Source organism: Lipophrys pholis (genome assembly GCF_963383615.2).
Source record: "Lipophrys pholis genome assembly, chromosome: 17".
NCBI classification, from domain to species: domain Eukaryota; kingdom Metazoa; phylum Chordata; class Actinopteri; order Blenniiformes; family Blenniidae; genus Lipophrys; species Lipophrys pholis.
In genome coordinates, this window is record NC_137643.1 from 11645098 (window position 1) to 11662929 (window position 17832).

Genomic DNA, 17832 nt, shown 5'->3' on the forward strand with positions numbered 1-17832 from the left:
GGTTGTGTCTATAGATGGATCATGTTTGAGAGCTAAAGGTTAATGACACATTGAAGAAGCCTCACGTGATCCTGATGCAGTCAAAGGGATGAAGAATATCTAAGTGGTTGGCATGGCAACAGGAGTCAGGTGCGCCCGCACGTGCGGGTGGTCTGTGCGCACAGTTTGATTTTCATGCGTGAAGACAATCGTTTGTGTCAGAAAATAAGCAGACGTGACGTGTGCACATATGAAACGCTCATATCTCGCGTGCGTAAGCGTCATGGATGCTGTGGTGGGGAAAATGGCGCAAAGTGTAGGAGGATAAAAAAAACAGCGCAACAGCGAATAAGTGGAGCTGGGAGTGAATGTGGGGGCAAGATTGCGTGCAGAAATGCGCCAAAAAAATGCCCTCTCCTCACACGTTTTAACGTGGCGGCGCGTGGGGGAGGGGACCCCTGCGCATGCATCACGCAGCCCGTGTGTGTGTGTGTGTGTGTGTGTGTGTGTGTGTGTGTGTGTGTGTGTGTGTGTGTGTGTGTGTGTGATGGATGGCGTGTGTGGGCTTCTCTCCTCCAAACCGCGCAGCATCATCATCATCATCACCACCACTCGGTTCACAGCAACAGCCTCGTACGCATCATCATCCTCATCCTCCTCCTCCTCTTCCTCCTCCTCCTCATCCTCACCGTCTCCGGGCTGAAGAGGGACGCTCGCGCCGCAGCGCTTAAGGTGAGATTAACGATTAAAAAAAAGAAAAAGAAACGCGCAGTAATAATTAGCTGTTATTGGGCGATGGCGTCTTGATGGAGCAGGAGATTTCTCTTTTTTCCCCCCTTCTTGTTGCATGAAGACATCCAGGGAAAGGAAACGATGGGCGTGTTCTCCAACCGTTTGCTTCACACTGCGATTAAGAATTGATTTTCTTTTCTTAATAGAGACGTTCCATAATTTAATCCAAGTCGTGACAGAGCGCTGGCACCGAGGCTTCCAGGAAACGAGCGCCCTTTCTCGGGATGCGACTGTTTGTTTCTGGCACATTTTGGTCCTTTAATACCGCAGGCTGGCTGTGTAAATTGGCCTGTTAGCGACTCCCCCCCCCCCATTTTACCCCTTTAAAAGCAATGCAAACCATTATGATCGCAGAAAGGTTTAATCATCACCAACATTACTGCGTAAAAACGCCGCCGCTGAGCTGCAATTCTACACTCCTCAAATTACAACAGGCCCAAATAATCAAGATATACGGGTGATTTTTTTTCATTTAAAATTGTATTTTAGGAGGGATTTCTCTGGCTGTCGTGGATGCGATGTTATCAAGTGTCCGATTATTCATCACGACACGTACATAAATAGATGGAAATCACACTCCGCTTTAATGAGCATGTGATGTGATGAGATCACTATCTGTCTTCCCTCGGCCCAGCCAACTGGTGCTGATTGATTTCTCAATGAGATGGTGGGGAAATAAGAAATAAATAAAAGCATTCAAGAGAGCGATGGATGGAAACCACCCTCCTCATCCTCAGGCCTTCCTCCTCACCCCCTCTTCTTCTTGTGGCTCGTGAGCTGTGGAGAGGCTGACAACTTGACAATAGGGAGGAAACGACAGAGCTGCATGTCGGTCATTAACCTGGAGTCTGTCCATCTATCTATCTATCTATCTATCTATCTATCTATCTATCTATCTATCTATCTATCTATCTATCTATCTATCTATCTATCTATCTATCTATCTATCTATCTATCTATCTATCTATCTATCTATCTATCTATCTATCTATCTATCTATCTATCTATCTATCTATCTATCTATCATGGCTTAAAAAACTGAATTTATTTAGGCTAAAATAAAAAGGCTTGAACATAATTGTTCATATATTGTTTATTAACATCTCCCAAATAATTTTTTTCTTCTTATTGTAGGCTCGTCTCCATCATTGACATGGACTATCCATACTTGAGTCATATTATATTATATATTATCATTATTAATGAACAAGTCTTTAAAATCCAGTTCATGCCTGTAAATTATATTCTCACAATCATTAGTAGGAAGACTTGGTCTGTCATGGCTTCCTCATATCAAATTGAGTTGTGTAATCTGAAAAGAGAAGGCCAACTGAGCTCCTGTGATCATTTTGTTTGGTAGAAATCTCGTGTTGCATAATTCTTTTGATGCGCGGTTTTTATTTGGAGTAATTACTCATTTTGGTTGAGTGCTTTTTAAAAAAAGTTTCTGCTCTCATTCAATGCTTGGCAGCCAAAGACGCTCTAATATTCATTAGAGTTTTTTTGGGGGGGGGGGGGGGAACAGATTGATTATTTTACATGCATTTATTAAGTTGAACTGATTATAAACTTGGTGCTTTCACCCTCTGTATTATGCAAAACTTTGCAGATGATGTTGGCTGGTTCACCATGTTTCCGTACGGTAGAAATAGTATTTGTTGTGACGCATGCTACCTCTCTGTCATGACTCAATCGCACACTTATTACTTACACATCAGAATAGAATGCACATTAATGGTCCTGCTGAGCCATTAGAAGAAAGCTGTGCAGCAGCTCCTCTGTTGTTTTGGTGTTTTCTTGGGGTTCCACACACCGCTGGTGCTGCTTGACTCAGACGAGATGCTCATCTTTTTCTATAAAGGACATGAGTGACGGGACTGTGAGTGCTACGGTGCAGGATATTATTAGGTTAGAGTCCTGGACGAGCAGGACTGGTCCGGCTCCTTTGATTCGTGCCAGTAAATCTGCTCACCACGTTGACATTGAAGGATGAGCTGCCTTATGACTGCAAATGTTTTCTCCTCAATGAAACGAAACAAAAACAAATCGTCACTGTATCAACACTGGAGACACTTGTTTACTGCATAGACTCAAGATAATATTAGAAGTTTGTCAACATTATAGCGTCCCCTGTTTGCTGCAGATAGTGAAGGAGACACAATCTACTATTCAAACAGCAGGACTGTAGTTTCAGTGAACTCACTTGTCATGACAAACAAACAGCTTTCTTTTCTTGTTATTTATGTTATAAATTCTGTATAATTGAAAGAACTTATAGAATCAGAACAGGTATGATGAAACCCTCCTGTCTTCTGTAACTGTGGACAAACACACACAGTTTGCTCAGTATGCACGTCTTTGGACAATCTCAAGTAATCAAATACCAAGATAGAATTCACACACACACACACACAGGGAGAACATGTAAACTCCCCACAGCCCAGAAGTGAACCAGGGAGGACCTTGCTGTGAGGTGAGAGTACTAAGCCCTCACACCACCTTGTGGCCCCATGATTACGTTTAGATTAAAAATGTGCACAATTATACTATTAAAATATACATTTTCTAGAGTCGTTTATTTTACTGTTTATTGTAAAAGTTGATAAGACTTAGTAATTCTTCAAAATTCCATCATGTGGGGAGATGACGACTACCAGAAATTCCGAATTATAACCTCACTGCATCATAAAACTGCGTCAGTGGCTCTGTTTTGCTGTATGCCTCTCGGACATTTGAAGCTGTGCCTGGCCCATTATTACCTGTCAGACCTTGTTGTTGAAGCAGGGCAGAAAGTGAACAGTGTTCTGACGTCTCATCATCGTGTGTCTCTGGTTTCACTGCATCACAAACTCAAAGTGACATGTTCTTTTATTACACCGTGACCGAAGGCACATTGCCACAATACCGAAACATATGGATGCAGGTATTTCCAATAAACTGAGCAGAATGTATTTCAAAAAGCACCTATAAAAAAAAAAGGGGGGGGGGGGGTACGTCAATTTTCCATGTTTTTCTATCAATTTTCACGCCTAATTGGCTTCTGCACAGAGCTTTTGTGATGCATTATGTTTCTTATCCGTATTATTATAGTACTGATATTTTTCCTCATAAACTCTTCAAGAAATTTCGTCTCCATCATATCGCAGTGTTTGCATAGTGAAGACCACACAGTGATTTTCTTTTTATTCCTCAACTGTGTATGATCCATTTGACTCGTGGTGACACGCTGTAGCTCTTCACCACGAACTGAAGCACCCCGGGCATTTCCGCCCCAAGAAATATCCATTAGACATCACTCACTGTTCAAGGCTTGATGTCTGGCCCTGTAATTACTGCGCGGGCCGGCTGTGACTCAGCACAGAGGCCGGCCTGATATGGAAAAGCAACAGGTGTAAACTGGAAGGACCCTATTAAAGGCGGCTAATGTGGTTTGGTCAGCTGATTGGAAAGCCCAAAATGGAGGCTTCAAAGAGATGAAAATATTACTGACCACCATGAGGCAAGATGGAACATAAATCCCTGGGAAAGACATGCAAGAATATTAAGGCCCTGATATTATTATATAAGTTTGAGAAAAGTATCAAAACCCTTGATGACAGGTACACGTACAAGTACATGTGCTGAATAATCATGTTTTCATTTTGTTTTTACACATTGAACCAGCATTTATCTTTTAAATTCAACCTTGCTTGGTCGACTGAAATGTTCATCACTTTGATTAATGTCAAATTTCTCCTTTCTTCTCAGACACACCTGTGTGTGCGTGTGCGTCTGCGTGTGTGCGAGCCGACCTTTTGACCCAGTGAGGTAGATCCTGAACAAACTGAAGCTCCAAGCACGTTGAGGTGGCCACTCGGCTCAACTCTTGATCTCCTCGGCGACTTGTGAATCTCCTCAGAATGGAGGACGGCTACCAAAACCGGACTGCCTTCATTAAAGGTGCCAAAGACATAGCCAAAGAAGTGAAGCGGCAAGCTTCCAAGAAGGTGGGCCGCTCGGTGGATCGGGTGAGCGACGAGTACAGCAAGCGCTCCTACAGCCGATTCGAAGAGGACGACGATGACGACTACCCCAGGCAGGGGAGCCAGGACGGCGGGTACTACCGCGGGGACAGCCAGGCGGCCAACGACGACGAGGGCGGCCACAGCGACTCCACCGAGGGGCACGACGAGGACGACGAGATCTACGAGGGCGAGTACCAAGGGATTCCCAGAGCCGACTCGGGCAAGGGCAGTCTAGCCGGCGGCCCGGAGTCGGTGCGAGCCGGGGCGCAGCAGTTCAGAGACGTGGGCGTGAGCGAGGCCGAGAGGAGGAAGGACCAAGAGGAGCTGGCACAGCAGTACGAGACCATTTTACAGGAATGTGGCCACGGGAAGTTCCAGTGGAGCCTCTACTTCGTGCTGGGGCTCGCACTCATGGCGGACGGCGTGGAGATCTTCGTGGTGGGCTTCGTTCTCCCCAGTGCAGAGAAGGACATGTGTCTGTCCGAACCCAACAAAAGCATGCTGGGTAAAACTCTTTTAAAAATCCCAGTCTGCACCTTTTGCTGCTTGTGCGATACAACAGATTTACTAAGTGTTCAAAGCACCCCATCCAAAACCTTCCGCAGCGTATTCCCCTGAGCCCGTAGACTTTAATTCTCATCCAATTACTATTTAAAAGGCAGTAAATGAGTCACCTTGTTGTTCTTGGCAAAGAGTTTCCTCGTTATAAACTTGAGTCAATCCCACACGACGTCGTGCCAAAACGTACTCGGTGGAGCCAGAGTCCACCTCGCCGAGGGTTTCAAACATGTCGGGGAAATAATTCAGGTGTTGATTTAAAAAAAATGAAATAAACTTTGCATATGGGAGGAAATCAGGGAATCATCTTTGCTGATTAAATTCACACACATCCTTAAAACAAAGTCAAGTTGAAAAGAGTCCCCAAAAAGCTGGAGTGTATTCAGCCATGCGTAGGTTTTTATGTATCTGCAAGTAAAAATGTAGAGTTTGAAATCACACAGCTGGTGCACAATGAGGACAAACAACAGGATAGACTCCCAAAGTTAGATACTGTCGAGTTAATATATCCCCCCTCCTTTACTCTCTCCGCAGGCCTGATCGTATATTTTGGGATGATGGTCGGGGCTTTTCTCTGGGGCGCTCTGGCCGACCGGATAGGCCGTCGACAGTCTCTTCTCATCTCTCTCTCCATCAACAGCATCTTCTCATTCTTCTCCTCCTTCGTCCAGGGTTACAGCACCTTCCTGTTCTGCCGCCTCCTCTCAGGTGTTGGGTAATGGAAACATTCTTCTGTATTTCATCCACTGTCATGCCGGTCAGTTTGGAGTTCAGTGTTTCCACTGATCATCCACTTTAAGATTATATGCTTCCCACATGCTGTAATTTTTAGCCGCATTGCATAACTTTAAGTTCCACCATGTAAAAAAAAAAGAAAAGAAAAAAGATGATTAATACCTTTTCGTTTGGCTCTTTTATTTTGTGACAAGAGAGTTTTTGAGCAGTTGCTCTGGTTAATGAGCTGTTAAATTAAAACCTTTCCTTCTGAGTCGGACTCTATTAGAGCTCCTCCTCAGTTCGTTTTGCATTTTGGTGGAGAGAGTGGTATATAATAGTATAATAGGGCTGTTATGACTAAACAAAGTAACTTGGGCGGTTTGTATAAAATTCATTTGAAGTATTTTGCATTCCCTGTGATACGCTGCTGTGTATTAGGACTTAAATGAGTCTCTACACACAAATAATGTAGTGAAAGAAACAGTTCTTGTTGGCACTCAGTGGGTTTTTTCTTTTTTTCTTTTGCAGAATCGGAGGCTCGATTCCCATCGTTTTCTCCTACTACTCTGAGTTTTTGGCCCAAGAGAAGCGCGGTGAGCACCTCAGCTGGCTCTGCATGTTCTGGATGATTGGGGGAATATACGCATCTGCCATGGCCTGGGCTATAATCCCCCACTACGGTGAGTACACTGATCCTATCCATGAAGGTACCAGGTTCTGTATTTATAAGTCTTTATTGTATTTTACAGAGTTTACCCATAGCCTATAGTATTTCTATAACTTTCAACCTTTAGTTTTTCTTAAATATCACCTGATAGCGTTCCCCACTGAACCAACTGTGTCTGCAAACCAAGACTACCACACAATAGTTATTTCTCTATAGCCAATAGTGTTTCTTCAACCCTAACCGTTAACCAACAGTTTTTTTTTATCAACCAAAACTCACAAAAGAATAGTGTTATACTCTGGTACATAAACTTCCCAAATTAAAGAGTCAAATTACTTGTAATAACGAACATTAAATCTTCTGGTGAATGGGTATTCTCAGCCACAAACTGGGGCCAGTCCAGTCTGCTATAAATATATAAAGGATATGTCTTTCCCTGTTTCACTATTTGACAGCGAGTATTTCCAGAAGCTTGAAACTATTTAATAAATCCTCAGCGATCACACACTTGGCAGGTTTACAGGTTGAAGCCTTTGTGCTAGAAAGTCTGTAAAGCAGAGACGCTGCACGAGGGTTCACCTCTGACTTCCCCCGAGGGGACAGAAATAAGAACATGGTTCATATCGTGTCACATTAAATTACTGTATTAAAAAAAAGGTTGAGCGGCTGACCTAATCTTTTATTGACTTGTCTTGGCACGGTGGAGGTTGCAGGGCAGTGATTGTACAGCTGTGGGAGCTCATTTCTTTGCGATGGATGGTGTTTTTCTCCCAGGATGGAGTTTCCAGATGGGCTCGGCGTATCAGTTCCACAGCTGGCGCGTCTTTGTGTTGGTGTGCGCGTTCCCCTCCGTCGCAGCCATCGCTGCCCTCAGCGCCATGCCGGAGAGCCCACGCTTCTACTTGGAGGTCGGCACACGCGGCTTGTGACAGATTCACTTACGTCAAACCCCATTCGGTCTTCAGCATTAAGACAGACGTTTTCTGTTTCCTCCGACAGAATGGCAAACATGACGAAGGCTGGATGATTCTCAAGCAAGTTCATGACACCAACATGCGGGCAAAGGGATACCCTGAGAGGGTGTTTTCTGTGAGTATCTGTGGAAACCGATGGTAGAAAGATCAAATGTAGGATGGAGATCACGAGTGACAATAAAACAAGAATCAGGCTTGAATTTGTCGCTGATGAATCATTATTTATGCCCAAATGATCCCTTCTACCCGTATTAATTTGAGAATTGAAGCTGCCGTCTTGTTTCTGTGTAACTCCGAGTGTCTCTTTGATGCAAGGTCACCACAATCAAGACTGTGAAGCAGATGGACGAGTTGGTGGACACTGGCACCGACACTCCAGTCTGGCAACGCTACAGGCTGAAGATTATGAGCCTCTCACGACAGGTGAGCGAAACTTTCGCTTCCTCCCTCATTTCTTCAACCTCCGACAGTCCGACTGCGTGAGCTCATGTCTGAATTTTGTTGTTTTGAGGCACTGCTCTCTCGCCAAATGCCGTAACCAAGCGCTGTTAACCGGGTCGTAAAAGCATGAAATATAAAGTGCCCAGAGGCCGCAGCTTCCAGTCATTATATGAGAGGATAAGAGCTGAGTTTTTTACAGCCGGCTGTGAGCTATAACACTCCTCGGTGCAGCTGGCGTTGGTAGAAACAATGTGGATGCACTCTTCAGGTGGCAGCTCCTTTAAGTGTAAATCAAATGGTCCTTATCTTCTCTTTTAATATTTGACCCGCCCCTACCAGAAATACTCAAACAGTCATTCTGCTTTTTTAAACTAACTTTTTTAATAATCACCAACCTCGGCATTTGCAATGGAAATAAATGATCGTATGGATTGTGTTTGAACTCATGTCTTCATTGTGTTGCACACTCTTCCAGCACCACTGCTTTGGGCTGGAAACTTTCCCAGCTCTGTGTGTGAATCCATTTTGCATTCAGCCTACGCTCCCGCCACAGGCACACGCCTACACCCTCCATCCCCCCATGAATCTGCCTCTTGTCTGCAACCTGCTTAATTCACTCCCAAACTAACTGGACAATAGAGTCGGTGTACTGTTTTCGACACTTCACGTGCATGCTGGGAACGGTCAATGCTGAGTGAGACGATGGCTTAGACGATAGAGGCGATAAACATTCCAATTGAACAAATTAGGAACAGCAATTATTTTTATTGAGAATTTCCAGTATTAAATCTTTTTTTATATTTTTTTCACTTTGTATGAAGCTCCTGCAATTCATATGTACAAATTGATTAAATCAGTTTTCCAAACTCATGCAGCTGAATTTCATGAGGAGTTTCTTGTCTGAAGATGTTTCTTTCTCCCTGTTCACGTGTTGCAGATCCGTAACAACATCGTCGCCTGCTTCAGCCCAGAATACAAGCGAACAACCTTCATGCTCATGGCGGTGTGGTTTTCCATGTCTTTCAGGTAAACTGGTGAATCAGAACCCTCTGTTGCGTGACATTAACATCTCCTAAATAACTCACTAACTTCTGATCTGGACTTCCCAGCTATTACGGGCTGACCGTGTGGTTCCCCGACATGATCAAGTACATCCAGAAGCAGGAATACGAGTCGCGCACCAAGACCTTCAGCAAGGAGCGAGTGGAGCACGTCACCTTCAACTTCACCCTGGAAAACCAAGTGCATCGCCAGGGACACTACTTCAATGACAAGTAGGTGCTTTGTTATTTTACCATTCTTAACACAGGACGCTCAACACATATTTTTTATGCAGTAAATCTTTGCAGTTAATGCATCATAATCACATTTAATTGCAATAAAAGTGAATGAATTGAGATGAAAAAAAGCTGATATATTCCATCAGGTCTCATCTTATGATTACAAATAGTTATCAAAGGCAGAGACGACGCATCGTGACCTGTGCGCCGTCTTCTCTGTAGGTTCCTCAACCTGAAGATGAAGTCGATGGTGTTTGAGGATTCGGTGTTTGAGGAGTGCTTTTTCGAGGATATCACCTCCACACACACCATCTTCAGGAACTGCACCTTCATTGCAAGTTTGTTTTATAACACAGGTGAGTGTGACATTTCAGTCGGGATGACAAATGAGCTTCGCCTGACCTGATTCAGTCTGATTCATACTTTTGAATCCACAGCTAAAAACCAAATGGAAATGTCTTTTTTTCACTCCCCAAAAGATGAAAGTTTGTACACGGGCTTTGCAACAATGATTTGTGCTGGTATAAGTGCAGTAAGATGCTTGTTGGCTGGATTTCTATCGGCGATAAACTGATCAGCAGTTTGAGAAATGTTCAGGGAAGTTGGAAAATCATTTGTTCTCCTCAGGGGTAAAACTTGTCTCAAGTTTCTCATTTGGAGAATAAATTCTCTTGTTGCCATTACACTTATTTAAATATATTAACTAAATTCAGCTGTGGGGCGAAATTTGTTTATCTCCGCCTTCAAAGTGCAAGGCAGCATTGATGGCTTTACAATTGTGGCGTTATTCTTTAGAGCTTTAATCAGTAAAATGTCATATGAAGTGAAAAACTCGCACCTCATCAAACAGAATAAATTGCACTCGAGCTTCAAGAGAAAATAAGTACTTGCTGTTTTTAATAAGTTAGGGTTAATTTTTACTGAACATAATTACAATTACTCACATTAGCTCAAAGCAACATAATAGATAAGCTGGAGTGTTTGGAGAGTCACCTCTGTAACTTTTAATCAATTCTTAAATCAAAACCTGAATAATTCTAATGACATATTTGTAGTTCATCCTGTAGTCTTGAAACAAAAACAAACCCTGACAGCCGCAAGTGGAATAATTAACTGGGACACATTCAGAAGTCTTCCCTTGTGTTCTGTAATGCAACACATCATCACACCTAAGAATAAATAATCTGCTTATTTTACATAAATCTGCCATCGTTACTGAGTCTGTCTCTCAGCTACCAGCAGAGAGAAAAGCCATTTGAGGTTACATATGAATTTTAAAGCACTTGATTTAAATCACAAGGTATAAATAGAGGAAAGATGCACTTGTGTTGAGCAGCGCGGCTACCATAGAAACGCTCTGCTGGTAACCCCGGGTTACGCTGCTGCAGAGCGGTTACCGTAGCGACGTAAACAAATCCAACCGCAGACTTTTTGCGAGGGGCGGAGAGATAAGATGTGAGTCGGAAAACAAAACAGATGTTTGAGAGTGTCAGAGGATTGTTGAGATACAAAGAGAGACCAAATCCTTTACAAAACCATATGAGATTTAGAATTTAGTTCCAACCGAGCTGCCGGTGGTTTTCCTCGCCGCTCGAGCTTTAAATCACCATGACAGAATCAGACCTGGGAAAACACATCTGAGAACTGAAGCCAAACGCTTTTTTGGAGCTGTAAATGATTTATTTTGGTTTAGTTTCCCGCAGCAGTAACAGCCTCTGTCCTCTCGTCCCTGAAGCCAGCAAAGCATTCTTTTATGTTTGTGTCATTTGTGCATCGAAAACTTTACGACCACTCAGCGCTTTAATGCCCGACTTCCCCTTAATAAAACTGTTATTGGCTTTTCGTATGAAAGCAATTTCAGCAGCCATCAGAAAATCTCATAGTCATTTTGTGCAGAAAAGGAAATCAGACACCAGAGTATCAGCTTGACCTCTCTTGACCCCCTTTTATTCCTTTACTCACATGTATTTTATGAAGTTTTCGGAGAATAAAATGTACTATAAGAGGCTGTTTAATGTTAAGTCCTTGCCTGAGAACAGTTTCTATTGGAAGCAGATGCATTTAAAGAAATGGTCGTGTGGCTTGGTTCTATTTGCAGGGAAATAATCTGATCTGTTTCTTCCTCTGTCATTTATGTACGCACACATGTTTGGTCTGGAAAAGAAAAGTTCTTTTTCAACAAAGCAAAAAACTGCACACTCATTGCCTCTCTATGCTTCCTTTGGTAAAAATGGTTAGAGGGTGTTTGTGAGTGATTCATATATTTGCACTGTAATAGACTTCACTTATACAGCACAGCCACTGCTTCAGCAGTCTCAAAGTGCTTTAGACTGTCGGTCATAACCACACATTCACACACTCGCACACTAATGGTGAAGGCTGCAATGCAATATGCTCCACCTCCACTGGCAGTGCTTTGGGGTTCAGTATCTTGTCTCATAGCAAGGCCATCGTGAAATCAATTTAACCACTAATATTGAGATTGGAGGACAACCCCCCTCGAGCAGCTGAGCCAGACCAATAGAAGTAGCCTTAGCTCAGTGGATGATGCCCAGATGTGAGTGGAGATGCTCATTCTATGAGATGAAAGTACTGACCTATAATGTAAAACCAAAGTAATTATCATGTGAAATTAGTAATGCACTTTATTGTTGTTGACGGTTACTATTTCACCAAACTCCTACTTATTATAGGAGCGTTAGTACTTGTGGTGCCTTAGTTTACCTTTCTGATCTCAGCTGCTTTTCTTAAATGAGGAGCTCCCTGGTGTGGGAGACAGTCAAAGTACAGCTGCTACTCCTCCAAATTAAAAGGATCCAGTCAAGCTTGTCCGCACAGCTGATTGAGATGCCCCCTAGTGGCCTGCTGTGGGAGGTGCACCAATTAAAGCCAAGTGGGAAGAGAGCCAGTGATCACCCAGAGATCTGGTTAGTCTGAGGTTTTTAGAGACGTCTGGGCTCTTTTACTCTATATTGTATTATTAGTCATAGATCAGTTCCTATAAAGAAGCAGCATCCATATTATGGAGCATTTCCTTCCAAATAGATTCAGCTGAACTTGAAGTGCTCACAGTTTCATACTGCTAAGCCCACGATGATAGCACAGGCCTCACTGAGAAACAGTAGGAATTCATCAAGTTATTAGTTTTCATTTTCAATCAGAACTGAAGTAACTCCACTATTATCCTAAAAGAATTAACCTGGTTACCAAGTGCTAATTTTCAATACTTGAACCAACAAAACAAAAATTATCTCCTTTCATAAGCAGTGATTTTGGCAAAGAATTTGTTTTCAAAAGGACACTGGGTTTTCCATTGCTTTATTTTTTTCATTATTTTGAGATGAATGTGAAATATTTAATTAGATTTAATTATTTAATTATTTGGTAAATATGCTGTGGAAGAGAAAGCAGTTATGATTGTCAGCCCCATTAAACCTTCACAATTCCAGCAGTGAGTTACTCAGCTTTTCATATTTCTGTGAATTCTTGAGTCAGTCCCACAGAGAAGCAACACTTTTTTTTTTCTTTCTCTCTTCCTTCAGATTTGTTCAAATACAGATTTGTCAACTGTAAGCTCCTCAACAGCACGTTTCTACACAACAAGGAGGGCTGCATGCTCGACTTCAGCGACGACTTCAACAATGCCTACATGATTTACTTTGTCAGTTTCCTCGGCACACTGGCCGTGTTGCCTGGCAACATCGTGTCGGCTCTTTTAATGGACAAAATTGGACGTTTAAGGATGCTGGGTAGGTAAACCTAATCAGGGCGGATGATTCACTTACGGCCCTCAGCAGCTCCTTAACTCTTGATCTAACTCTTCATCCTGTCACCGCACAGCGGGATCCAGCGTCATATCTTGTGTCAGCTGTTTCTTCCTGATGTTCGGCAACAGCGAGTCGGGGATGATCGCCCTCCTGTGTCTGTTTGGGGGCATCAGCATCGCCTCGTGGAATGCCCTGGACGTGATCACGGTGGAGCTGTACCCGTCAGATAAAAGGTAACCGGAGTGCGGGGCCAATGTCTTCCACCGTGGAAGATCACAGGATTTCTGTGGTGGATGTTTAAGTTTTTCTCTTGTGGGGTAATTGTTTTTCTATTTATCCTTATTAATTCGATTTCTATTTTGTGGAGATAAAAGATCGTCCTGCGTGTGCACCATCTTCACGCATGATTTGATCCTCAGGAGCAACCCTTTCCTTCTGGTTTAGGCTAAAACGGGCTTTTTGATTCTTTTAACAAATATATTATGGGTAGGCAATGGGTCTTATAATGAGATGTTGCAACACTATTGTTGAAGTAATAATAAAAAAAAATATTTTAAATTGTACAATTAATCTATTTATAGAAAGCTTTGATTGCTGGATTTAACCTTTAGCAAAAGTAGTAGTTAGATAAACATGTTCGCTTGTACATTATAGTCTCTTAATTTACAGATAGTAAGGTGAAATGTTAGTATTTGGTTATGACAGTGATTTCAACAAGATTGAGATTATCTTACATACTCTCTATTGTATGTCTCATGTTAGGTTTAGATATTTTTAAATTGTGAGTTTTATCATTTCGTAGAATTTAATTTGGAGTAATCCGATTCATCTAAAAAAAAAAAAAGAAAAAAAAAAGACTTGGATGAATTAATAATTCGATGCACAAGAACATTGAATTATATGAAGTATTAGTGCACAGTGATGTCTTGTGATGCTCTTGTTGGTTTGTGACTCGATGGATTTCATTTTCAACCGAACTCTTTAGATGGCTCTTCATGTGTTATTGTTAGAATTTATCGTAATGCATCAGAAAGAGAAAGCTTTTTGCTGATTCTACATCTAAAGACATGCACAAAAGTTTTTGCCTTATAAAATCCCTTTTCCCTATTCTAAGTATCTACAGCAGTAAACAACTGACAGTGCTAGTAAACACAGTTTTTTGACCTATATGCAGAAATCACAGGGGGTTGCTGCACTCCACCTCTCCATTATATAATGGTTTCCCTTCTCCTTCTCCATTTGTCAAAAACAAAAAAAAAATCTCAATATCATTGTTCAGATTTTGTTCAAATCCTCATGTCGATCAGCTGGTCTCACCTCCCTACTGAGATTGTATTCGTCCACGTTTCCTTTCCCTCAGGACCACAGCGTTCGGCTTCCTGAACGCTCTCTGTAAACTGGCTGCCGTGTTGGGTATCAGCATTTTCCAGTCGTTTGTCGGCATCACCAAGGCCGTGCCCATCATCTTCGCCGCCGGCGCACTCGCCGCCGGCAGCTTCCTCGCGACCAAGTTGCCGGAGACAAGAGGCCAAGTGCTGCAGTAAACGCCGTTAGGAGCGGTGGGCAGCGGCGTACAGCTGGAGCTTGTGTCTGACAACCAGAGCCCGAACATCCCAGAGTGTTTCAGCGCTGCCCTGAAACACACCAACAGAACAGACTGACATCCCCATTGTAAGCCCAGAATCCTTCGAAATGTGGATCGCATCATTCAGAGTCTTCACTGAGAAGAGCAAGCAGAAGGAGAAAAAGATCCCTGCATCACGGTAACATCTGTAATCCCTTTATTTCAGCTGCTCTGTCAGGTATTTAAAAAAAACAAACAAAACAAAAACAAATCTCGACTTTTGTGGCACAAGTGGAAATGTGCAGTTTTGAGAAAAAGCCCATCGATCCACAGTGAAAAGACAGAACGGCCAAATAAAGAGATGAGACTGGAGAGAAAAAAAAAGAAAAAAAAAGAAGCCATTTCTGTGGGAAGGAGAGGCGTGGTCAGTGTTTACATTCAGACGTTTTATTTTCCCGTCCGTCCTCGACCTCAGTGACTCTTGTTTCTCTCGCGGTAACCGTCGCGTCCACATTCAAACTGATGCTCGTGATTCAAGGAAAGTTGTTGCTTTAAAACAATTTCAGGGTGAATATTTTTCCTCCAAAAATAGCCGTGACCCTTGACCACTGCCCGAAAGTTCAAGCCAAGAGCCACTGATTCTCTACCACGTACTATTAAAGCATTCCATGTGAAGTTGGATTTGTTCAGAAACAAAAGAGTCCCGTGTGCTTTTCTTTTGTCTCTGAATCAAACCGCCCCGCTCCTCCCACCGGCAGCCTCACAACGCAGACGGGTGAAGATGCATTTCTTAGGATTCTCCGTTGCGAATGGGAATAGTTTGACCCAGTTCCTCTGTGTTCAGTGTAAAACTAATGTTTCCCCTCCCTGCTTGTGACGATGACGAGTGCAGCACAGGAGCATCTGTGGGATGGATTTTGGTCAAGTGCTAAATGTGAGCGCAGGTGCTGAGAGTGGTAGTTTTTAGATGTGTGTGATTGCATGTGAATGTGTGTGTGTGTGTGTTTGCCACGTGACTAAACTCTATTATTTCATACAAATGAGTGCGGCCAATCAGACTTTAGTTGATCCAACTGCAGAATATATGATTTTTTTAAATTCCATCTCAATGTAACTGTTGCAAAGTAGCTCAGGTGAGACAAAGGCATACACTCTCTACACAAAACCTCCATGCGAGATAGTACAGCTCCACCCAACATGCATACCTGCAGTAAACGGCTTCAATTCTTTTGTTGGGGAGTTTGCAGTCCTTATGAGAAGATGGTGTTTGCACAGTTGGGACTGAAAAGTCCTGGAGAAAATAAATAAATAAAAAATAGCAAGAACTGGGTTGGAACATGCAGACGGAAGCAGTTTTTCACTCCTTTCATTAAAGTTATGGCACAGTTTATTTAATTCATAAGCACAAATCAAATGGGACCAAAACAAAGCGGAACAAAAGGTGATTTAACCGGCAGAGTGGCACAAAAGTAAGTGAAATTTAGATTTTAAGGGCTCCTGGCCAGTTGTTCCTTAACAGTATCCATTCCCGCCAGAGGAGAGGAACTGCATATTAGTTTAGGGACACGTCGGTACTTACTGAACGCCAAAATGCTCGTCGAGACGTTAGTTTGAATCGGACTGAATCGCGTGTGGAGGATTATCGTTTATACATATCACTGTACTTTGGTATAATTTCTCCAAAGGTGAACATCAATACGTGTGCTGACAATCAGTGAGTGACTACATGCGAGTGTAGAGTTTTGACCTAAAATCCTCTCCTGGAATTGTGTGCTTGTGTGTCCATGTGCATGTTGTTTGTGCTGTTACTGATCCGCCCCTCCGAGTGATTCAAAACCTCTGTCCACGTCTGTCCTCAGTTTATATGCGGTGCCTTCCAGTTGTCTCAGAGCTCAGTCCAAGTCAGAGAGCATCATGGTCGATGCGGTTTCAGTAAAGCTGTTCATACCTGTAACTAACGTGTTGGTGGAGCTGTGAGTACAAGTTATGACCTAGTGAAGAATTACTTCTAAAAATACCTTTTACGCCATCATGTGGCTCAGCTTTCACCTGTACTGGAATCTCAACCGTTAGTCCTCGAATTCGGATCTAAAGGAGCCTGGGCTTTTAGCTTTTTACTACAAAACCAACTAGGAATTCCGACTTCTGAGAACAACTGGAACGCACTATTAAATCCTGGGGGGCAGATCTCTATTCAACCGTTCCATCCTGTTTGTGTGGCGAAAGCCTGTGAGAAAAGGTGTGTGCGTGTGTAAGCCGACTAAATTGTCCGTCGCATATTTTTCTACTCCGTTCTGTTGCAAAGTTTTCATCCCCACGGTGAATACAGCTCAGTTGGGGACCACGGATTATATTTACACTAAGAGAAGGAGGGAAGGAAAAAAATCCCCGAACACAATATATGCAGTGTAGAATACGACTTTCTGTTCTTCATAATGGACTTGTGTGCTCTTTTGCTGATGAATCTTCAGTCTTTCAAACAAATCCTATGAAAGATAGTCGCTCTCCGAGATAACATGCTCCTCTGTTTGAAAACCCCGGGGGGGAAAAAAAAATAAATAAAAAAAAAAGTAGGATCACATCTCAAGTTAAGGGAGAAAACCTTCTCCGCCTCCCCCTCCTCCGTTTGTATTCAACCGATCGTGACGCATGTTTGTATTGTATTGTCTGACTTCTTGGACGTCCTGTATGCCAGCTGTTTTTGTCCAAAGCAAGAACTAGTGTTCTCATTGTCGTATGAAGACATAGATTTGTTGCTTGCAGTGATTGTTCTTGATCAAAGTGGGGTTTAAAATTGGTGAAACTTGAGTATGTGTTCTGGAAGTAAGTTAGTGGTGACCGTGCTCTCCTTGTTTACCTCGGACCCAGGTAACTTTTTATACACAAATAAATCTATATATATATATATACATATATAAATATACAGATATATGCCTGATCCTCTGAGGAGGATGCTTGTAATCATGCAGTTCATCTTGTCACAGACGTGCAAGATACGTTTGGCCGGAAAAGGGCAATATACTTGAGCAAAAGGGAGCCAAAAATGTACAATTTGACATGAACGTGTTTGTTTACATACGTAAAAGGGG

At 42.7% G+C, this 17832-nt stretch overlaps 1 protein-coding gene across 1 annotated transcript; it reads left to right on the top strand.

Annotated features, from left to right (window-relative positions):
* Nucleotides 1-463: 463 nt before the first annotated feature.
* On the top strand, nucleotides 464-17289 carry LOC308123356 (synaptic vesicle glycoprotein 2A-like). Its single transcript, XM_080485794.1, has 13 exons — nucleotides 464-711; nucleotides 4519-5280; nucleotides 5868-6048; nucleotides 6579-6730; nucleotides 7492-7625; nucleotides 7717-7806; nucleotides 8007-8114; nucleotides 9070-9158; nucleotides 9242-9406; nucleotides 9635-9768; nucleotides 12955-13161; nucleotides 13253-13412; nucleotides 14540-17289. The coding sequence occupies exons 2-13, from the start codon at nucleotides 4671-4673 to the stop codon at nucleotides 14721-14723; spliced, it is 2214 nt and encodes a 737-aa protein (XP_080341920.1). The 5' UTR covers nucleotides 464-711; nucleotides 4519-4670; the 3' UTR covers nucleotides 14724-17289.
* The last annotated feature ends 543 nt before the right edge of the window (nucleotides 17290-17832 follow it).

Bases quoted from the DNA above. Each gene is read 5' to 3' on its own strand.
- LOC308123356 (XM_080485794.1), top strand. From the start codon at position 4,671: ATGGAGGACGGCTACCAAAACCGGACTGCCTTCATTAAAGGTGCCAAA. The intron at 7,626-7,716 runs GTCGGCACACGC...TTCCTCCGACAG, and splicing joins GCCCACGCTTCTACTTGGAG to AATGGCAAACATGACGAAGG. The intron at 9,407-9,634 runs GTAGGTGCTTTG...TCTTCTCTGTAG, and splicing joins GGACACTACTTCAATGACAA to GTTCCTCAACCTGAAGATGA.